We start from the raw sequence: 15,354 nt of genomic DNA on the forward strand, positions 1-15,354 counted from the left end.
AACTACGTAAATATGAAAAGTAAACAAAACTCGGCGTAGCGTTATAGTCGTCTCAGCGACAAATTTTTATATAATTTGTATCGGGATAGTTTAGATTAAACAAGAGTTACTGCCAAATATATATATATATATATATATATATATAGCGAATCAGAAAATGGGAAATGAGGGGAGACAGAAAATAAGGGTTGGCAGTCAAGAAAACCTCGGAAAGCAAAGGGGAGGTTGTGGTGGGTTATAGAAACAGATGAAGAATGTTTTGAGGCTTGAGCCAGAAAGACAGTGGTGAAAAAATGCCCGCCAGGTGGGATCCGACCGGATCCCACCTGGCGGGCATTTTTTCACCACTGTCTGGCTCTCCCCTCCCAACCCCCAAATTCTTCCCCTGCCCTCTTTTTTAACGAAGTTCAAGAGCTGACCAACAGGAGGCTCAACTTGGCCAACTAGGCCTTCGCCTTTACAGTCTTCTAAAGTTGCGTCCCCAGTAATTTTTGTTTGGTTGTTCTCAGCTTCCTTTTTTTAAAGTAGATTTCTACGCACCAGCTCCCGCTAGAGCCCCCTTGGCACATCCAGGGGAGGTCATGCTCATCATCATAACCATCCCGCATAAGAATAGCGAAAGCGAAACTGCTTCGCCATATGGCCATATGCCATTGTGTGCTGGCAACAAGGCTCGTGGTTGGCAGGTCCGGAAGCGTTTGCGGTGCAGCGGTAGTAGCGGCGATCCGTCCCTTGCTCCCTGCAAAGGATTGAGGCGATCGGGTGACTGGTATTTCGCTGGGGTTGGCAGCGAATGAGCCCCACTAGACCACCAAAGAAAATGTGACCACACAGTCGAGGAGCACCGACAGCTGCAGCGACTGTCACGAAGGGATCGTGCTGAGGTATCTGTCCGTGTAGCGATGAGTCTAGATAGCTTGCAATCTTAACGCGGCTGCTGTGCTAATATTCTTTACCCAGAAGCTGAAATTCTCTACACCTAAACAGTCTTTACACGGATGCTAAAGTTCGTGTTTTCCTACTGGTCTAGGAAAGAGCGGCTCGTTGACGCATAGTCTTCATCGTGATCTCTTGCGCCTTCTGAACCCACTGAACAGCCTAATTTCTAAATTCGTATGACTAACACAACATTGAAGCCTGTAGTTGTAATGTAAGGCTTAACTGTTCTTGTACAGCTGAGTTTTGGTAACGAGTTTTACGACCCTCTGAATGCTCGCTAACGTGCAGCGTAGTTAAATGGGCGTTTTCCTTCTTTTGTCTTGTTCTAGTTCCTCGATGACAATCCGCTTTTTGGAGTAAAGCATCATGATCGCCAAACAAGCATCTAGGCAGCCCTTGAAAGAAAAGTTCGTCCAGATCTACGAAGGATTCTTCAAGGCAAGTTGCATTTTGCGTGATGTCACACTGTGTTGACTGGTTGCATTTGATCTGCAGGGTAACGATCCTTCGGCAAATAATCAAAATTTCTGGGACGAGCTGTTCTTATTGAAGGTAAGAGTTATCGTCTGTTTCGGCTGCTCTGCTTTCGTGGTCAACCATTTACTTTCGTTCCAGGTGAATGTCAACTTCATTCAGCAGCAGTTTGACAGTCTATCAGGAGAAGACCTTGTCAGACTCAAGGTAAATCGAATGAACAGTCCCAATGTCTACTGCTTTCTTTCCCCGCCACGTCCTCATGGTTCATAGTTCTCAACCCGATGTTGCTTTTAATGGTGTCAGTGCAATCTAGTTTTTTTTTTTTTTTCAGGAAACAATAAACAATCTGTTCTACCATTGTGTACAAGCCTTGCGAAGTGACCACCGCATAAGGGTAGTGAATGCTTTGCAGGTAAGTCTGTGAATGCAGTCGTCGACAAGTGAAACATGAACACGAAAATATGAACTTAAACAAGCAACCTTGAAGATTATTCTTTGTGGCAGTCAAATAATGATGTGGCTCAAAGATATTTAGATTATGCACACAATATTATGGTAACTTGGGTATATGATAGTTTTACTTTGAAGGAATGAAACCACAGGATTTGTGGGTTTGTCACATTTCATTTATTCCTACTGTACAAAGCAAGGCAACTTAAATGGAAAGGAGGCAGTGAATGTGCACTGGCATTGTTGTGGTAGTAGTGTCTGGTCCTTGTGAAAAACCAGTGTATTGTATATAGCCTGGCTCATAGAAGTTCAAAGTGAGGTGCGCTCAGCTGGAAGTCACACTTACACATGGAATGTATGGTAGATAGAAGGAGAGTAGTCGTTTTTTTTAAATTTTTTCCTGAAAGCATGACATGCTTGGTGACATCAGTGTTGCTTCTATTTCACCCGCTGTGACTCTTGAGAGCCCAACTGATAAATTCAAGAGCACTGTGGTCGCTTAGTCATCACCAAAGCAATCTATGCTATAACCCTGGTGGTGCTTTTTCTCAAAGAAGTTGATATTACTGATGTACAAGGCAGAAGAATTTTCTGCTACATCGTTTATTGTATTTCGGCAAAATGAGTGGCCCTAGTGGTTGCTGTAATATGGATCTCTGTAGTCATTTGTGCAGAAAGCATTGCATGCATCGGTGACGAATTAAAAAAAAATGAGAGTCCTCTGAACAGGTGAAATAGTTCAGCTTTCTTTTGCTCATGAGTAAGAGCTGCATAGCTGGCAAGCTTGAAGAGGTATCTTGTAAGCACAAACAGCTAACATTCACTCTTTCATGCCATGTTATAAAAAAAAAATCTGGTCAATGAAGTAGCTTCCTGGGTTTTTGGGGCCGAAGACCAATAGCTTTCTTTTTAGTACACCCGCGTGATTTGGCCAGGCTTATCGGGGTATGCAGTACCCAGCTGGAAGATGTGTTGTCAACATTACGGTGGTTGAAAGCAGCTTTGAGATTCTGTGGGCTCATTTCTTAACTCATCAATTAACACACACTGAGTCAAGGGGCCACAGTTACTGAATTCGTGTTGCTTTCTTGGCAGACGTTGTGTGCCCTCATCCAAGGTGTCTATAAGAAGTCTCATGGGGACTATGGCTTCGACATTATCAACCTTCTCATTGGATTTGACATGGCAGAAGCAACAATGCAGGTCAGTTTTTAAGGTTTCATTACCTCTTCTCATGAGTGTCCTTAAAAACTAGTTTGCCCTGGTTACTTCCAAATGACTTTTTGTTCCTTTAGCTGTACTTGTAGCTCAGTCACATTTTAAGTTATGCAGGGGGCTTGGCGGATTTTTTTATAATGTGGAATGTTCTTAGGCGACTAGGCTGGCATTTTGTGAAGCTGAAGATGAAAAAAACAGTGGAACCTAAGCTCTTGACGCTGATTGGTGGCCGCATGAGCACACACTTGCCTGCTCTCGGGCAGTTGGGTAGAGAAGCCAAGATAATGAGTAGAGCGGTGGGTAAAGATTTCTCAAAAAGGTGAAAGGCACGCAGCGCAGGGAGCATTGGCACAAGTTTCACTTGTGCAACACAGTTGTTGAGCAATTTGCAAAAATTTTTTGCAGCTATTGTGCTGACCACTTTGGGAGTAGCTCATGTGAGTCTTGCTTGGTCTTAATCGTCTAGTTGCTAATGAGAATAACGAGGCGTTACAATGAAAAGAACAAGTTCTGCTTGTTGCTAACAGTGTGCATTAGAATGGTAGAAGTGATTCTCAGGTGTATTACGTGTTTTTTTTCCCTCCTTTCAGTAGTGCTTATGTTCTGCCTTCTGGGGCACTGTTTGCACAAAAAGTTATGCAGGAAAAAGTGTAATGAAGACAACCCCACTAAGCAGTTAGTGGCATATGTTTGTGAATAGAAGGTTAACTTTTATAATAGACAATTTTAGTTGAACAAATGCAGAGAGTTGCGCGCGCATGTAGGGGTAGCACAGCGCGCGCAGCGAAGTTCTTGTGAAGAACCAGTTTTAGTTGACTGCACGCAGAAGTTGGTGCGTGGATAAACCAGTAGCGCCGAAATGCGCGCTTTGTGTGTCGTGCAGCGCCGCTGAACGCCAGATTGGCGAACGAAACATGTGGTTGGCGGCCAGCACCAGACATAAACCTAGCCAGAAGAAGCCGTAAACCAGTTTGTGGGGAGACGCCATTCCTTTGTTCCTTTTGTTCACGGGCGAGAGCGACCGGAAAGAGGATGGGAGGGGCCTCGCGCACAGCCCGCAAAACCCGCAACGCAAGAATCCAAAACGTTCGGGCGCACGCAAAGCACGCGGCTGCCGCTTACGTACTGCGCATGCGCTCTCACGCCTCCGCAAGTTCCTTGCGCGCGCAGAGCTGCTGCGTGCGCTCAACTAAAACTGTCTAATGAAAGTGTTCATGCCTGATATCTTTTTAATTCCGGTCTGATGAGTAAAGAAATGCGAAATGATGCAGCAAATTATTGCATCATGTTTTCCTCGAGTGCTAATTAAACTCTGTAAGTATCAGCCAACAGCCCTGTATAAGGCACTTTTGCTTCTCCTTGGCCTTAGTTGTGCCCACTTGGTTTTGTATGAATCCTTTAGTCAACAATGTAGTAGGGTCTTTTAGTTTAGAACTTATGAAAGATTTCAAGACCTTTGGAATAGTAGCATGGTGTCCCAGAATGTATCTAGTTATATATATACATAGATATATATACCTATGGGCCTCGTGCACTGCAGTTTCAAATAAACATGTGGCGCCACCTGGGAGCGGCGGCGGAATTTTTTCTGAAGAACAAAATAAACATATACAGCAGTTCGCTACGGGGCTTCATTTAAACAGCTGTAAAATAAGTATACAACAATTACCACATTTTTTTTTTATTCACAGTTGTTATAATAATAGAAATATTACGCTAACGAGTTGTGCGGGAATATAAGCCGAAATAATTTAGACAGCGCCCTTTCTCCAATAAAAGCAGACGACAGTACACGGATCAGCTGCCTGCGACGCCGACGTTCACGAAGCACATAGTACCCGATAAGAAATAAAAAGAACAGATTTGCGTATGTGCACGCTACTTGGCGTAAGACCGCTGAAAAAAAATGTCGTGTATCCAGTGCATATTTTTGTAGCGCCTCAAAAAGCCTTTGGTGTGCACGCATCTGTGCACGCATCAGAAAATACATGGAACAACCCACGGATATGCATGCTTTTGAATTGTACGTAGTCATACCAGCAAAATATGAAGCTTTAAAATGAAAACAGAAACCTAAATATTCCCGCTACACTGAAACACAACCGTAAACAGATGGACACACACCAGCCATAATTCGGAGACTCGCATCTACACTTTTATTGGAAGGACTCTCAAATATCTCAAACATGTACAACTTGCAGTTTGCGTTTGAAAAACGAGTTCAAGTGGGGCTTGTTGCGCAAAATATTTTTGCTGACAAAGATAACTTGCACCAGCACAACTATTCACGCTGGCATGTAGTCATGCCAGCGTAGTCACACAAACATCACGTACAACTCTGTCAGCTTTGAAACAATCTCCATTATTCAAAATGGTCTTATTTTATCAAGGGCACTCCGAATGCGAGAGGAATCATTCGTGCACAATTAAAGCTCCTGTTGTGCGATCTACCATATCTGTGCCCCTGTCTATGTCGAGCGATAAACAAGGTAAATAAACGTTCAGAGGCTTTCATGAAAGCCTCGTCTCGCGTATCTACGTCCAAAACTATTCGCATATTAAGTACGCATTTATAAACCTATGAAAGCACTTCAAAAAGCATTGTGATATTTTTATGAGCCCATCCAACGAACTCATCGTAGTTTCAGCAGTTTGATGTAGAGTTTACTCAAGCAGTTGGCATTTTGAAATACCTGCCTCTACAAACCTGAATCTTCGGGCTCTTGAAGCCGCTTATCCTTGGTGTCGCAATATAAACACAAACCTTTCGCCGCGATTTCGCACACACAACACATCAAATCACTTCCTGACATGTACAAGGCACAGTGGACACACGAGAGAAATTCGCTTCTGCAAGCACCATGAAGTCGCGTAGTCGGTCTTCTTCTCACAATAAGCTGTCTGCCAACTGCTTGGTTATGCCAGCAGTTCTAACCCAGCCGTTCTGATAAATCAAATCAATCAAAATCAATAAATCAAATCCACCAAAGCGACCACAGCAACCAAGGCGTTGCTGGCGTCGTTGGGACGTTATGCCGTTATTTCATGCTCTTCGGGGGCCGGGGGCCCCACAAAAAATTTTCCACTGGTAGAGCGATCCCACCCTCCCTCACACATACATTATCGGTTCCGGGAGGCGATGCACACACAGACACACACTCCTGCACTCCCCTCGTTCTCTTGGTAACATCGCGGGCTTCCGTCTTTTTATTTTTATCTTTTGTTTGGGCGGCGCTGCTGGTGTTCAGTGGAAGCCGTTGCGAAATGACAGCGTGACCGCGCGCCGCGCGGAGACAATCCCGCGCTTCTTTAAAACTGTTTTTTGTGTGATGCATCGCTTTCTTGTCGCCTTTGCGAACCATATTCTATTTAATAAAGTACCGTTTGGCTGTTCGTATCGCATGGCAACAGAATAGCTGTCATTTCTTCTTTCTCTTCTAATAATCGTAGTGCGCGGAATACTATCATCCGGACGTCGTTTGCTCACGGACTTCAGAAATTATGCCTCCGTTTCCCACAAGATGGCGCTGAACACAGCACATCAGTGGCGCCACCATACAAGCGCACGAGGCCCATATATACACACACAGTGGGCTCTGAATAAACGTACTTGAGTAAAAAGGGGTACAGCTTTAATTGACAAGGACCAAGTGAGTGTCCCCGTCTGTTAGCGCCATGCAATTTTTTTTATTCAAGTCATCGACCAATCTTCCCAGCAACAAGTTTTCTCAAACAGAACACTCCTTGAAGGGAGCACTCTCATTAAATGGGACTTTCGATAAACACGTCAGATTGTTCTCACGCCCTCAGACACTGTTCAGTGGAACTTCACCGTACTTGTTGAATGCGATTTCCCACATTCTGTTGTGACTAAACCCACGTAATATTTTTTCTCGCAGGAATTGATCGAGCTGATATGTGGATTCCTCGTGGGCGAATACAGCCACAGCCTGAAATCTCTGGTCCTCCGGTTCCTGCTTGTGTTGGTCACGGTGGGTTCTTGTGGTTCTTGCTTGGGATGGGGTGGCTTTGTCACTCCTCATTGTTCTTTTTGCTTCGTGGAACATTGTGACGAGGCTATGAAGCTATCGGTTTTAAGTGAAGCCTTGTGCGGCCAGGTGGGGCGCAGAATGTGCAACATACTTGTTGGCATTCATCTGGGGCAAATCCAGTGAAGCTGCTGGGGAAGAAAAGAAGGGCACTTAGTTGCATCTTCAGCTCGCGCAAAATTAGGAAAACCTTGGGTGTGAGGTTCTTTGTATGCACTGGAAGCATCGAGTTTACCGCAGTGCTGTGCTGCTATTGTCTGAAGGCGTGAAATAAGTTGGGCAAACATAATTGTCAAAGTTGGAGAGGACAAAGAGGAGAAAAATGCTAAGCACAAAGGATAAAGTAGTGTCTTGTGCACAAAAAATCGCAGTTCAGCTGTGTGGCATGGCCACTCGGTCTCCCCCTTTTGGTGCGGCATGCCGATTCGTTTCGCAAACAAAAGGGCTCGTGTGTAAGGAGAGCTTGACTCACCGGCCTTGGTGGGAGGTGGGGGCGCTTCTTATTGGCGAAGGATGCTCCCTGAACCGGTTTCAACCCCCTTATGCGAAAGTGGTATTTCGTTTACTCTGGGACATTTTTACCCTGCCGTCTACCGGTCAGCATGCAACCTTGATTTTTTTTCCGGGACTGCTATTAGGTTTACTGGTGTGTGGATGAATTAAACTGCACGTGATGCCTAGAAATAGTTGTGTGCCGCTGTGCAAGTCAAATGCCTCGTGAAACCCAAAACTGTGCTACAATTAGCTGCTGCCCAAAGAAAACGTCCACAGTGCCTCGCTGTGGAACATTTTCCCGACAAGGGAATGCCAAGGGCAGCTAAAGTCAGTTAAGCACCAGGACTGTTGTGTATTCGCTGCACTTCACTGCAGACGATTACAATGTAGGAATGAAACACAAGTTGCTGCTTCCTACAGCCCTGCATACTCAGTTTATGGGCTACCCAACCTACATGTTGCTGTTTCGTGCCCAGCAGCGCAGAACTCTGCTTCGTGCTCCACCTAATCCATGCACGCAAGTGAGAATTTCAGGGGAACCAGCGTTAGTGGCAGAAAAGAATAAAGCAGAGCACCCTCGTCTAGTAGAACCTGATGCTGAACGTGCAGCCAGTGGATACCAGAAGCAAGAAAATATAGCCTCGGACAAATCTGCAGATGGTCGGTAACAGTTGGAAACTGGATTGAAAACTGAAGAGTGCTAGATGACATTTGACCTTGCTGGATGCATTGCAGAGATGACAAGAAACACGCGCCGTCTTGAAGTGAAAGTGCAGAGACAGAACAAGTGCTTGCAAAAACTTCAGCAAACCTGTGATAAATTCAGAAAAAAAGTACAGCAATATGAGGACAACTGATCTGCGAAAGCTTTAGCGACTCTTTTGGAAGCCATGTAAGGAGGAGACTGGAATGCGAAATTTGTCATGGAACAGGTTATGAAGTTTGATAAGTCTAGGCTGACTTGGCAGGAGGCCACGCTGCGGGAATGTGTGTTGTGGAAGGCGACATTTTGTAATGGTTACTATCGTGTGGGGAAGAAAATTACTGAAGCTGCCGTGTCGAAGCACGCTGCAAAAGTTTGTCAGATCTTGTACAGGGACTGGCGTAACAGTTTTTTAAGCTTGTAAAGAAACAGGTCCAAGTGGAGAGACAAAGCAGTCAGAAGAAGAGCCCCACTGCAGCCTCATTATTGACGAAATGTTAATACAGCAAAAAGTAATTCGATTGTCAAGTTGGCACAATTTTTGGGCTTGCTGATATCGGCTGTTAACCTTGAACAGCTGGTGCCACTGAAATAGCCATCAGGCTCTTTTGCATTCTTCTGGGGGGGCTTTCCACTTCATGCGTTATCTTTGTGGGGTATATTTTTACCAGGAACCTGAAACATGACCGGCTTCGTCACCTGATGCTCAGTGTGATGAAAGCTGCCGAAGAGGCGGGGTGCCTCATTATTCGTATTGTCACGGACAACCACCAGACAAACACCGCCATGTTTAGAGGCATGTCCGATGACAACACACTGCAGCATGTTGGGCCACATCCAGTACAGCAAAATGACCTATTCATTTGACCCGAAGCACCTGATCAAGAACCTTAGAACGAATCAGCTTTCGTTCTGCTTTTGTTCTGCTGCCGCTGCTTTCGTTTTTGAGACACTGCCATGTCGCTGATAGCGAGCACCACAGGTGACGCAGCTGAGTGAGAAAGAACTATCGCTCTCACAGGCAGTAAGGAGAATTCGGCAGGCTGCACCAAAGTGGAGAGATCGAGTGGCTGTGTGTGTGGTCAGGCCAAATCTAGTATAAAAAGATCCATTAATACTATCAAAAAAAGTTCTTGACAGTCCTTTTATAGAAAATTTATTATGATATGTTCACTTTGTAAAATTGTCTGTAACCAGTGAATATAGTTCCAGTTTCTTCCACTAACAAAACAAAAAAAGGGCATTGCACTTAATGGAATATATATTGGAATGGAAAGGATATATCTCTAAAACAGGATTGTCTCAACCGAAATGGGATGTCGGGGGCCGAATCTATTGGGCTCCGGAAGGCATCCGGAAGTGTGCCGGAAGATATCCGGCGGGGTTGATTTCCCGCAGGCTATGTGACATCACCAAATTACTATACGCCTCGAGCTTCGCGATCGCTGCGCCGCCTGCCGCCGTTTCTCCGCGGCGTTGACGGGATTTGCGCTGCGTGGCTGATAGGGGCTCGTGCAGTGTTTTAGTTCTGTTTCGCTTCTTTTCGCCTTTCTGCGCCCTAAAAGAACTTGTTATGGTGACGTCATTAGGTAAAGAGTACGTTTAGGTCTTTTAAAAAGCAGCTGCGTCTTCGTAGAGCACACGATCGCCTGCAAGAGCTACCCGCGGACGCGGTTCTGCGCGCTTCGTCGCCGCTCTTCCGGGCGTCGGCCACGGTAGCAACATAGCACCCCTGTCACCTCCAAAACATCAGGCACAAATGAATTCCACTGCCGCCTCATTTAGACATGATACTGGCACAATGAGCGGTTGGCTTCATTTTGCAGCGTGGACAACGAATGCGGCTTCGTTTCGAATATATACGTCGCAGAAAAATATGTTTCGGGGATGTGATTACCCAATCCCGGAGTTTATAAGAATATAAACCATGCGAAAAGGTTAAGTATATTCCAAGCCTGTGAGTCGTTAAATATGTGCCCACACACATATATAGCAAGAACCAAGGCAAGTTAATGAAACCACGGAAAAATAAATGCTGTGCAAGTGCTGAATTAAGAAACATAATAGCTCTAACGGAAATGAAAAAAAAAAAACAGTGCAGCTTCTGATAAAGACATTTGTCGAAACTTAAGCCAGGTAGGGTTCACTAGACCAGCTATACGCGAAATGCACTGCCATTTCGCGAGACATTGGTGGGGGGGAGGGAGGGGGACGCTGTGTACAAATGCGGAGCGGAATCAAGCAACTACGTTTTAGTAATCACACACACAAATCTCGCGTTCCCTTTCCTTGTTTTTATACTGCAACGAACAGCTGATCGTACGGCGGACTCATTTTTGGAAGTATACAGGGTAGGCTGTTCAACAAGCGATGAAAGGTGCCGTTAAAAGAGTGTGGTATGTGATAAGCCCCTCTGATTTCAGTTTCTGCTTTATTCTGCACGCTCCCTGTGCCATATGACGATATTTCGAAGAAGCATTTAGTCGCGGACGCGGATTATATTCTATGCCCGTCTCCGCGCTGCTCGCAGAGGATATATGTAGCAGATGAATGTTTGCGGGCGCTCACCTCACGACAAGACGACTCTGTCGTGTGCTGATCCCCAAGTATAATTATGCATTGTCCATCGTGCTTTTGCTGAATATTCCCGAAATTAACACAGACCGGCTTGTAAATGGTGGTGATCAATATCTGAGGTATATTGGCAAATGTAACTGGCGTGCTGTCAGGTATGAGTGCTCCGCTGATTATGTAAGCGCACAAAACCGATTTAAATCGTAGTGTATAGCCGTAGAATGAACATCTCAGGAACCGGTGGTTACGGAGAAACTGCTAGTAAATTCAGGTCAGTGTAACTACAATCGTCTCCATCATACGCTGGTTCCGCGACGCTGACCTGTGACACACACCTGGCGCTTATACAGACGGAATATACCACACTAAGATCGCGTCAGAAACATTTACACTCTCGTAAACACACCCCATGTGCGAACAGAGTGACTGCTTCACATAAACATGGATTTCAAACGCCCGCAAACGGTAAATCTCAGTCGTGAACGTGCCGCAAAAGCAGCGGCGGCACTGGGGAGCGGGACGCGGACTCCCGCGGCTGCTTTCGAAACGGGCCGCTAGAGGGATTTCAGTGGCGCCCCTACAGGCCGCGCTCAAGGCGTATAGCCAAAACTTATTTGCGTGATGCAGGCTAGGTAGCGTTTTCGTTCTGCGCCAATCGTGTGAGACCCGGCAGGAAATCAACCCTGCCGAATATCTTCCAGCGCCCTTTCGTATGCCTTCCGGCACTCAGTAGGATTCAGCCCCTGGTGACCCTATGAGCAAGTCAAGTCTGAATTATTCATAGCTTGCTCATTTAGTATCCTTGTAAGAACACCTTGTGTGCAGATATTGATGTTAAAGCTTGTTTTTTCAAGCCCTGGTTATGCAGTTTAGCCTCGTTGGATGGAGGTTGTTTTCACAGAATTCTTGCTTGGCAACATATAAAATCCTACAAATAGTCTGCTTAGCTTCAAAGGTTCGTGCAGTGTGCCTTGATGTTTCTTTCTTTTATCGAAATTCTTCATAACTAGCCTTAGTGCGAGATGTCGTTTCTTATAAAATGTATGTTTGGTTTGTGATCATTGAAAACTAAGACAAATTTCTATTCAGTACCAAAAGGCAATAATGTGTGGTGTGCACCGAGGGTGAAAATTGGAATTTTCAATATGGCAGGCACTTTAGTGGTACAAGACTGGTACAGGCCTTGTGTGAAATTTAGCAGTGTTTATTGAGATTTAGTAATTTAATCTCTCATCCTGTACACTGCACTGAATCATGGGGCACGTTTTGCTAGATGACAGGTGTGCTTGATGAGCATTCCCAATTTCTTTGAACAGTGTGTTGCTTTGTTTCTCTCGTTCAGGCCACTGAAAATGTTAGCAACAACACGCTGCTGGAGTACGTCATGATGAATTGCGTCTTTGAGGCCATTCTACAGGTACGGGGGCAGTCGCCTGCCTACGGGAAGCATGTGACCCAGTTGTGTCTTGTCTAACGGACGCTGCGCCTTGGCTTCTCAGCTGCTCGCAGACAAGCACTCTCGCGCGCACTGTGGCTACGACGCTGTCCTGGTCTTGGCCATCCTGGTGAGCTACCGCAAGTACGAGGTGGGTGCTTGGCACGAGCGTTGCTCCGTTTGACGATACTATCCACAAATACTTTTGAGGAAGGGCTACAGACGGTAATGGGCTCGGCCTTATACGGGAGTGGGTCATTGCTTGTTAAGAGAAAAAGGAATGGCGAAGCACGTAAAGTGACAAGTATGCAAAACATAGAAACGAGAAAAGCAGCATTTTGAGTGGAGAAGTTAGGGCTAGTATAGAACAGGACTGGTGTCCTTGTTTCTTACTGTGTTTGTGTGGGTTTTCGCAGGCTGCCAACCCCTACATTGTGAAGCTTTCTATTGTTGACAATGAACTGGCATTGAATGTGAGTATGGAATGAGCTTTTGAACTATGCCTGCATACAAACTGTGAAAGAAGGCTTTTTTTTTTTTTTTTTTGAGATGTGCCTGTTAAGTCTGTGCACTCTCTTGTCTTGAATGGGAAGAATCATCATTATCTGTTTTCAGTTGTTCTTGCTGGCTTTGGCTTAAGGTTTTGAATATGGGGCTTTTACCAGCTCCTGTGCTGATTGTCTTTCAAGGTGCAGTGAAACCTTTCGCATCTTGCTACTATGGGGCTTCATTCACTGCGTAGTCAGGCACACTTTTAGCAGTGGTGCGTTGGGTTGAAAAAAAGCAAAGTTTCAGACTTCCCCAGGGGGAACAAAGTTCTGGAAGTTTTGGGAGTTTAGTTTCGAAACTTACCGGCTTCATTCTGGTTTTTTTTCAGGGGTATGGACTGGTTGTGTCAACTGCTTTGGCCGAGTTCAACAGGTGAGGCCTGCTTGATCAACACTTTCTTATTATGCCAATATGGAAGCTAAGAATGTGTAAAGTTTCCTTCTTTTCTGGTGCACACTTAGTTTGGGTGGACAACAATGGCTTTGTACATTTGGCAGTTTGACAACAAAAAGTGGTTCAGTTTATTAGGGTGTGAATTCGGATGTCTGAATTTTTAATAAGAACAATTGTTTTTGTTACGTTTGATTAATTTATAAACCGGGATGCATTCGGCAAGCACTCGCAAATAATGAAGAGTAAGATGCCTCTATCCCTAAAAAGAAAGGTATTCATGGACACCGCGAGACGGCACTAGAACGGAAGGGGAAGGCCATTAACTCGGTGGAGGGACCAAATCAGGAACTTCGGAGGCAAGGAATGGACACGGGCAGCGCGGCTCAGAAGTGGACGGAAGTCAATGGGGGAGGTCTTTGTCCTGCAGTGGACCCAAATAGGCTGTTGATGATGATGATGATACTACCATTTAGATGGTTCTCTTGTGCATGTTTGAGAAATGTGAGCCGCTCAGGGGAGACAATTTGTTCAGGCAGGAAGTAATACCTGTACCAAATGGCCACTTTGGTGTCATTAAAGTCAATTGAAATTTTCGAGGACCATTGAGCCCATTTGCTGCTGTCAAAGCCAACTCCAAGGAACGTTTAGCAGTTTGCTCGTAGGAACGTATAACAGTTCTAGCCATTGTCACCACCTTCTACACTTGTTAGCATGATTATACCTTGGTTGTTATTTTTGTTGTTGCTTCTGTTTAGATAAGTCATGTATAAACTCATGTGGTTTCCTTTAAGTAAACAGTTGGAAGTTGGCGCCTGTATCTGTCTTATCTTGTCTTCTTTGCCCACGTCTAGTTTGCGCCATGTTTTCTTTTTTTAAGTATGTACCAACTAGCTCAGCAACAATCATATCTCGTGCTTAGTCTGCTCATGTATTTGGTGTTCCTTGAAAATTCACTACGATGAGGGTATGCTTGCCTGGCAAATAGTCTAGTACCTTATGCGGACTTTGGCACACAATTCAAACGTGGCATGAGTGCCTTTCACTTTTGTTCATTTCTGTTTGGCTAAAGCTGTATTTTAAGGCAAGTCATGAAGTAATTGCTATCTGCGAGCAACAAACTATTCATGCAAACAAAATTTCAAGCTGTGTTCATGATTCCTTCGAGACTGTTCTATTATCCGTGGACCCCGTAATCAGTGTGTTTGTTACAATGGTTGTAATTTGAATATAAAGATAGTGGTTATCTTGCAGGCAATTTACGCAGGAGCAAGCTGAGCCCCAGGCTGGTCTATTGTCCACGGTCACCAACTTTGTGAGTTGAAGAAAGACGAGCTCTCTGCACTCTTAGGCATTTTCAAAGTAGCTCTCAACACGCTACCATTCAATAGCATCACCCTCTGCACCCTCTCCTTATTGTTATCATTTGCACGATCATCATCATGTGTTGGATGTGCAGTTCAAGGCAAAGGTATCTTCCAGTGGCTTTCAACCTCTTGTGCCAGCTGAAACAATTCTTAGTCCCAGAATTTCGTCGTTTATTAACCTGACTCTGTCTTTTTCTGCCTTCAAGTGGTTCAAATGGGTGGAAGGTGAATGGGATATTAAGTTGCCAATGGACGTGTGTATGGACACAAAGGCATTTGACTTGGCCTGTGAATGCTGTCACATTTGAAAAAAAGGCCAGTCTCTTGGGCAGTGCAAATACTGAGGCATCTTTGCTTCTTATTTATAGGTTGGCACCATGTTTCTTGCTGATGATGGAGCACCTGCGAAGGACTCTGAAAGGTTTGTTAAGTGGGGTGCTTAGCACATAACTTTCTTGCTTGTAAATACATTTAAAGCCTGCAAAAATGTTTGTAAAATGGATTATGGTGAAAACATAGGGAAGATACAAAGGGGGGTCATGATTAACGATAACTGTGCAACCGCTACAGTTATACGAAATGAGTACCATCACTATCACCAGCTTTGCTATAACACTTGCTAGCAATCTTGTCGGGTCAGGCTCTGTCACTTTTGTGGGGTTATTCGCTTTTTTTCTACCGTAATCTTCAAATGCCACTCTAACAGTG

General features: G+C 44.9%; 1 protein-coding gene across 1 annotated transcript in view; it reads left to right on the plus strand.

Annotated features, from left to right (window-relative positions):
- The first annotated feature begins 653 nt into the window (after positions 1-653).
- Positions 654-15,354, plus strand: part of LOC144156216 (armadillo-like helical domain-containing protein 3) — a 42,694-nt gene continuing 27,993 nt past the window's right edge. The window contains exons 1-13 of the mRNA XM_077688098.1: positions 654-884; positions 1,269-1,377; positions 1,435-1,491; positions 1,555-1,620; positions 1,748-1,828; positions 2,962-3,069; positions 6,984-7,076; positions 12,248-12,322; positions 12,405-12,491; positions 12,757-12,813; positions 13,218-13,261; positions 14,534-14,594; positions 15,015-15,067. Coding sequence (XP_077544224.1) covers positions 1,306-1,377; positions 1,435-1,491; positions 1,555-1,620; positions 1,748-1,828; positions 2,962-3,069; positions 6,984-7,076; positions 12,248-12,322; positions 12,405-12,491; positions 12,757-12,813; positions 13,218-13,261; positions 14,534-14,594; positions 15,015-15,067 — 854 coding nt within the window. The 5' untranslated portion in view covers positions 654-884; positions 1,269-1,305. The remainder of the gene's footprint in view (positions 885-1,268; positions 1,378-1,434; positions 1,492-1,554; positions 1,621-1,747; positions 1,829-2,961; positions 3,070-6,983; positions 7,077-12,247; positions 12,323-12,404; positions 12,492-12,756; positions 12,814-13,217; positions 13,262-14,533; positions 14,595-15,014; positions 15,068-15,354) is intronic.

The sequence above is a fragment of the Haemaphysalis longicornis genome, unplaced genomic scaffold (assembly GCF_048455015.1).
Source record: "Haemaphysalis longicornis isolate Haplotype H1 unplaced genomic scaffold, Haemaphysalis longicornis Haplotype H1 scaffold_1, whole genome shotgun sequence".
In the NCBI taxonomy this organism is placed as follows: Eukaryota; Metazoa; Arthropoda; class Arachnida; order Ixodida; family Ixodidae; genus Haemaphysalis; species Haemaphysalis longicornis.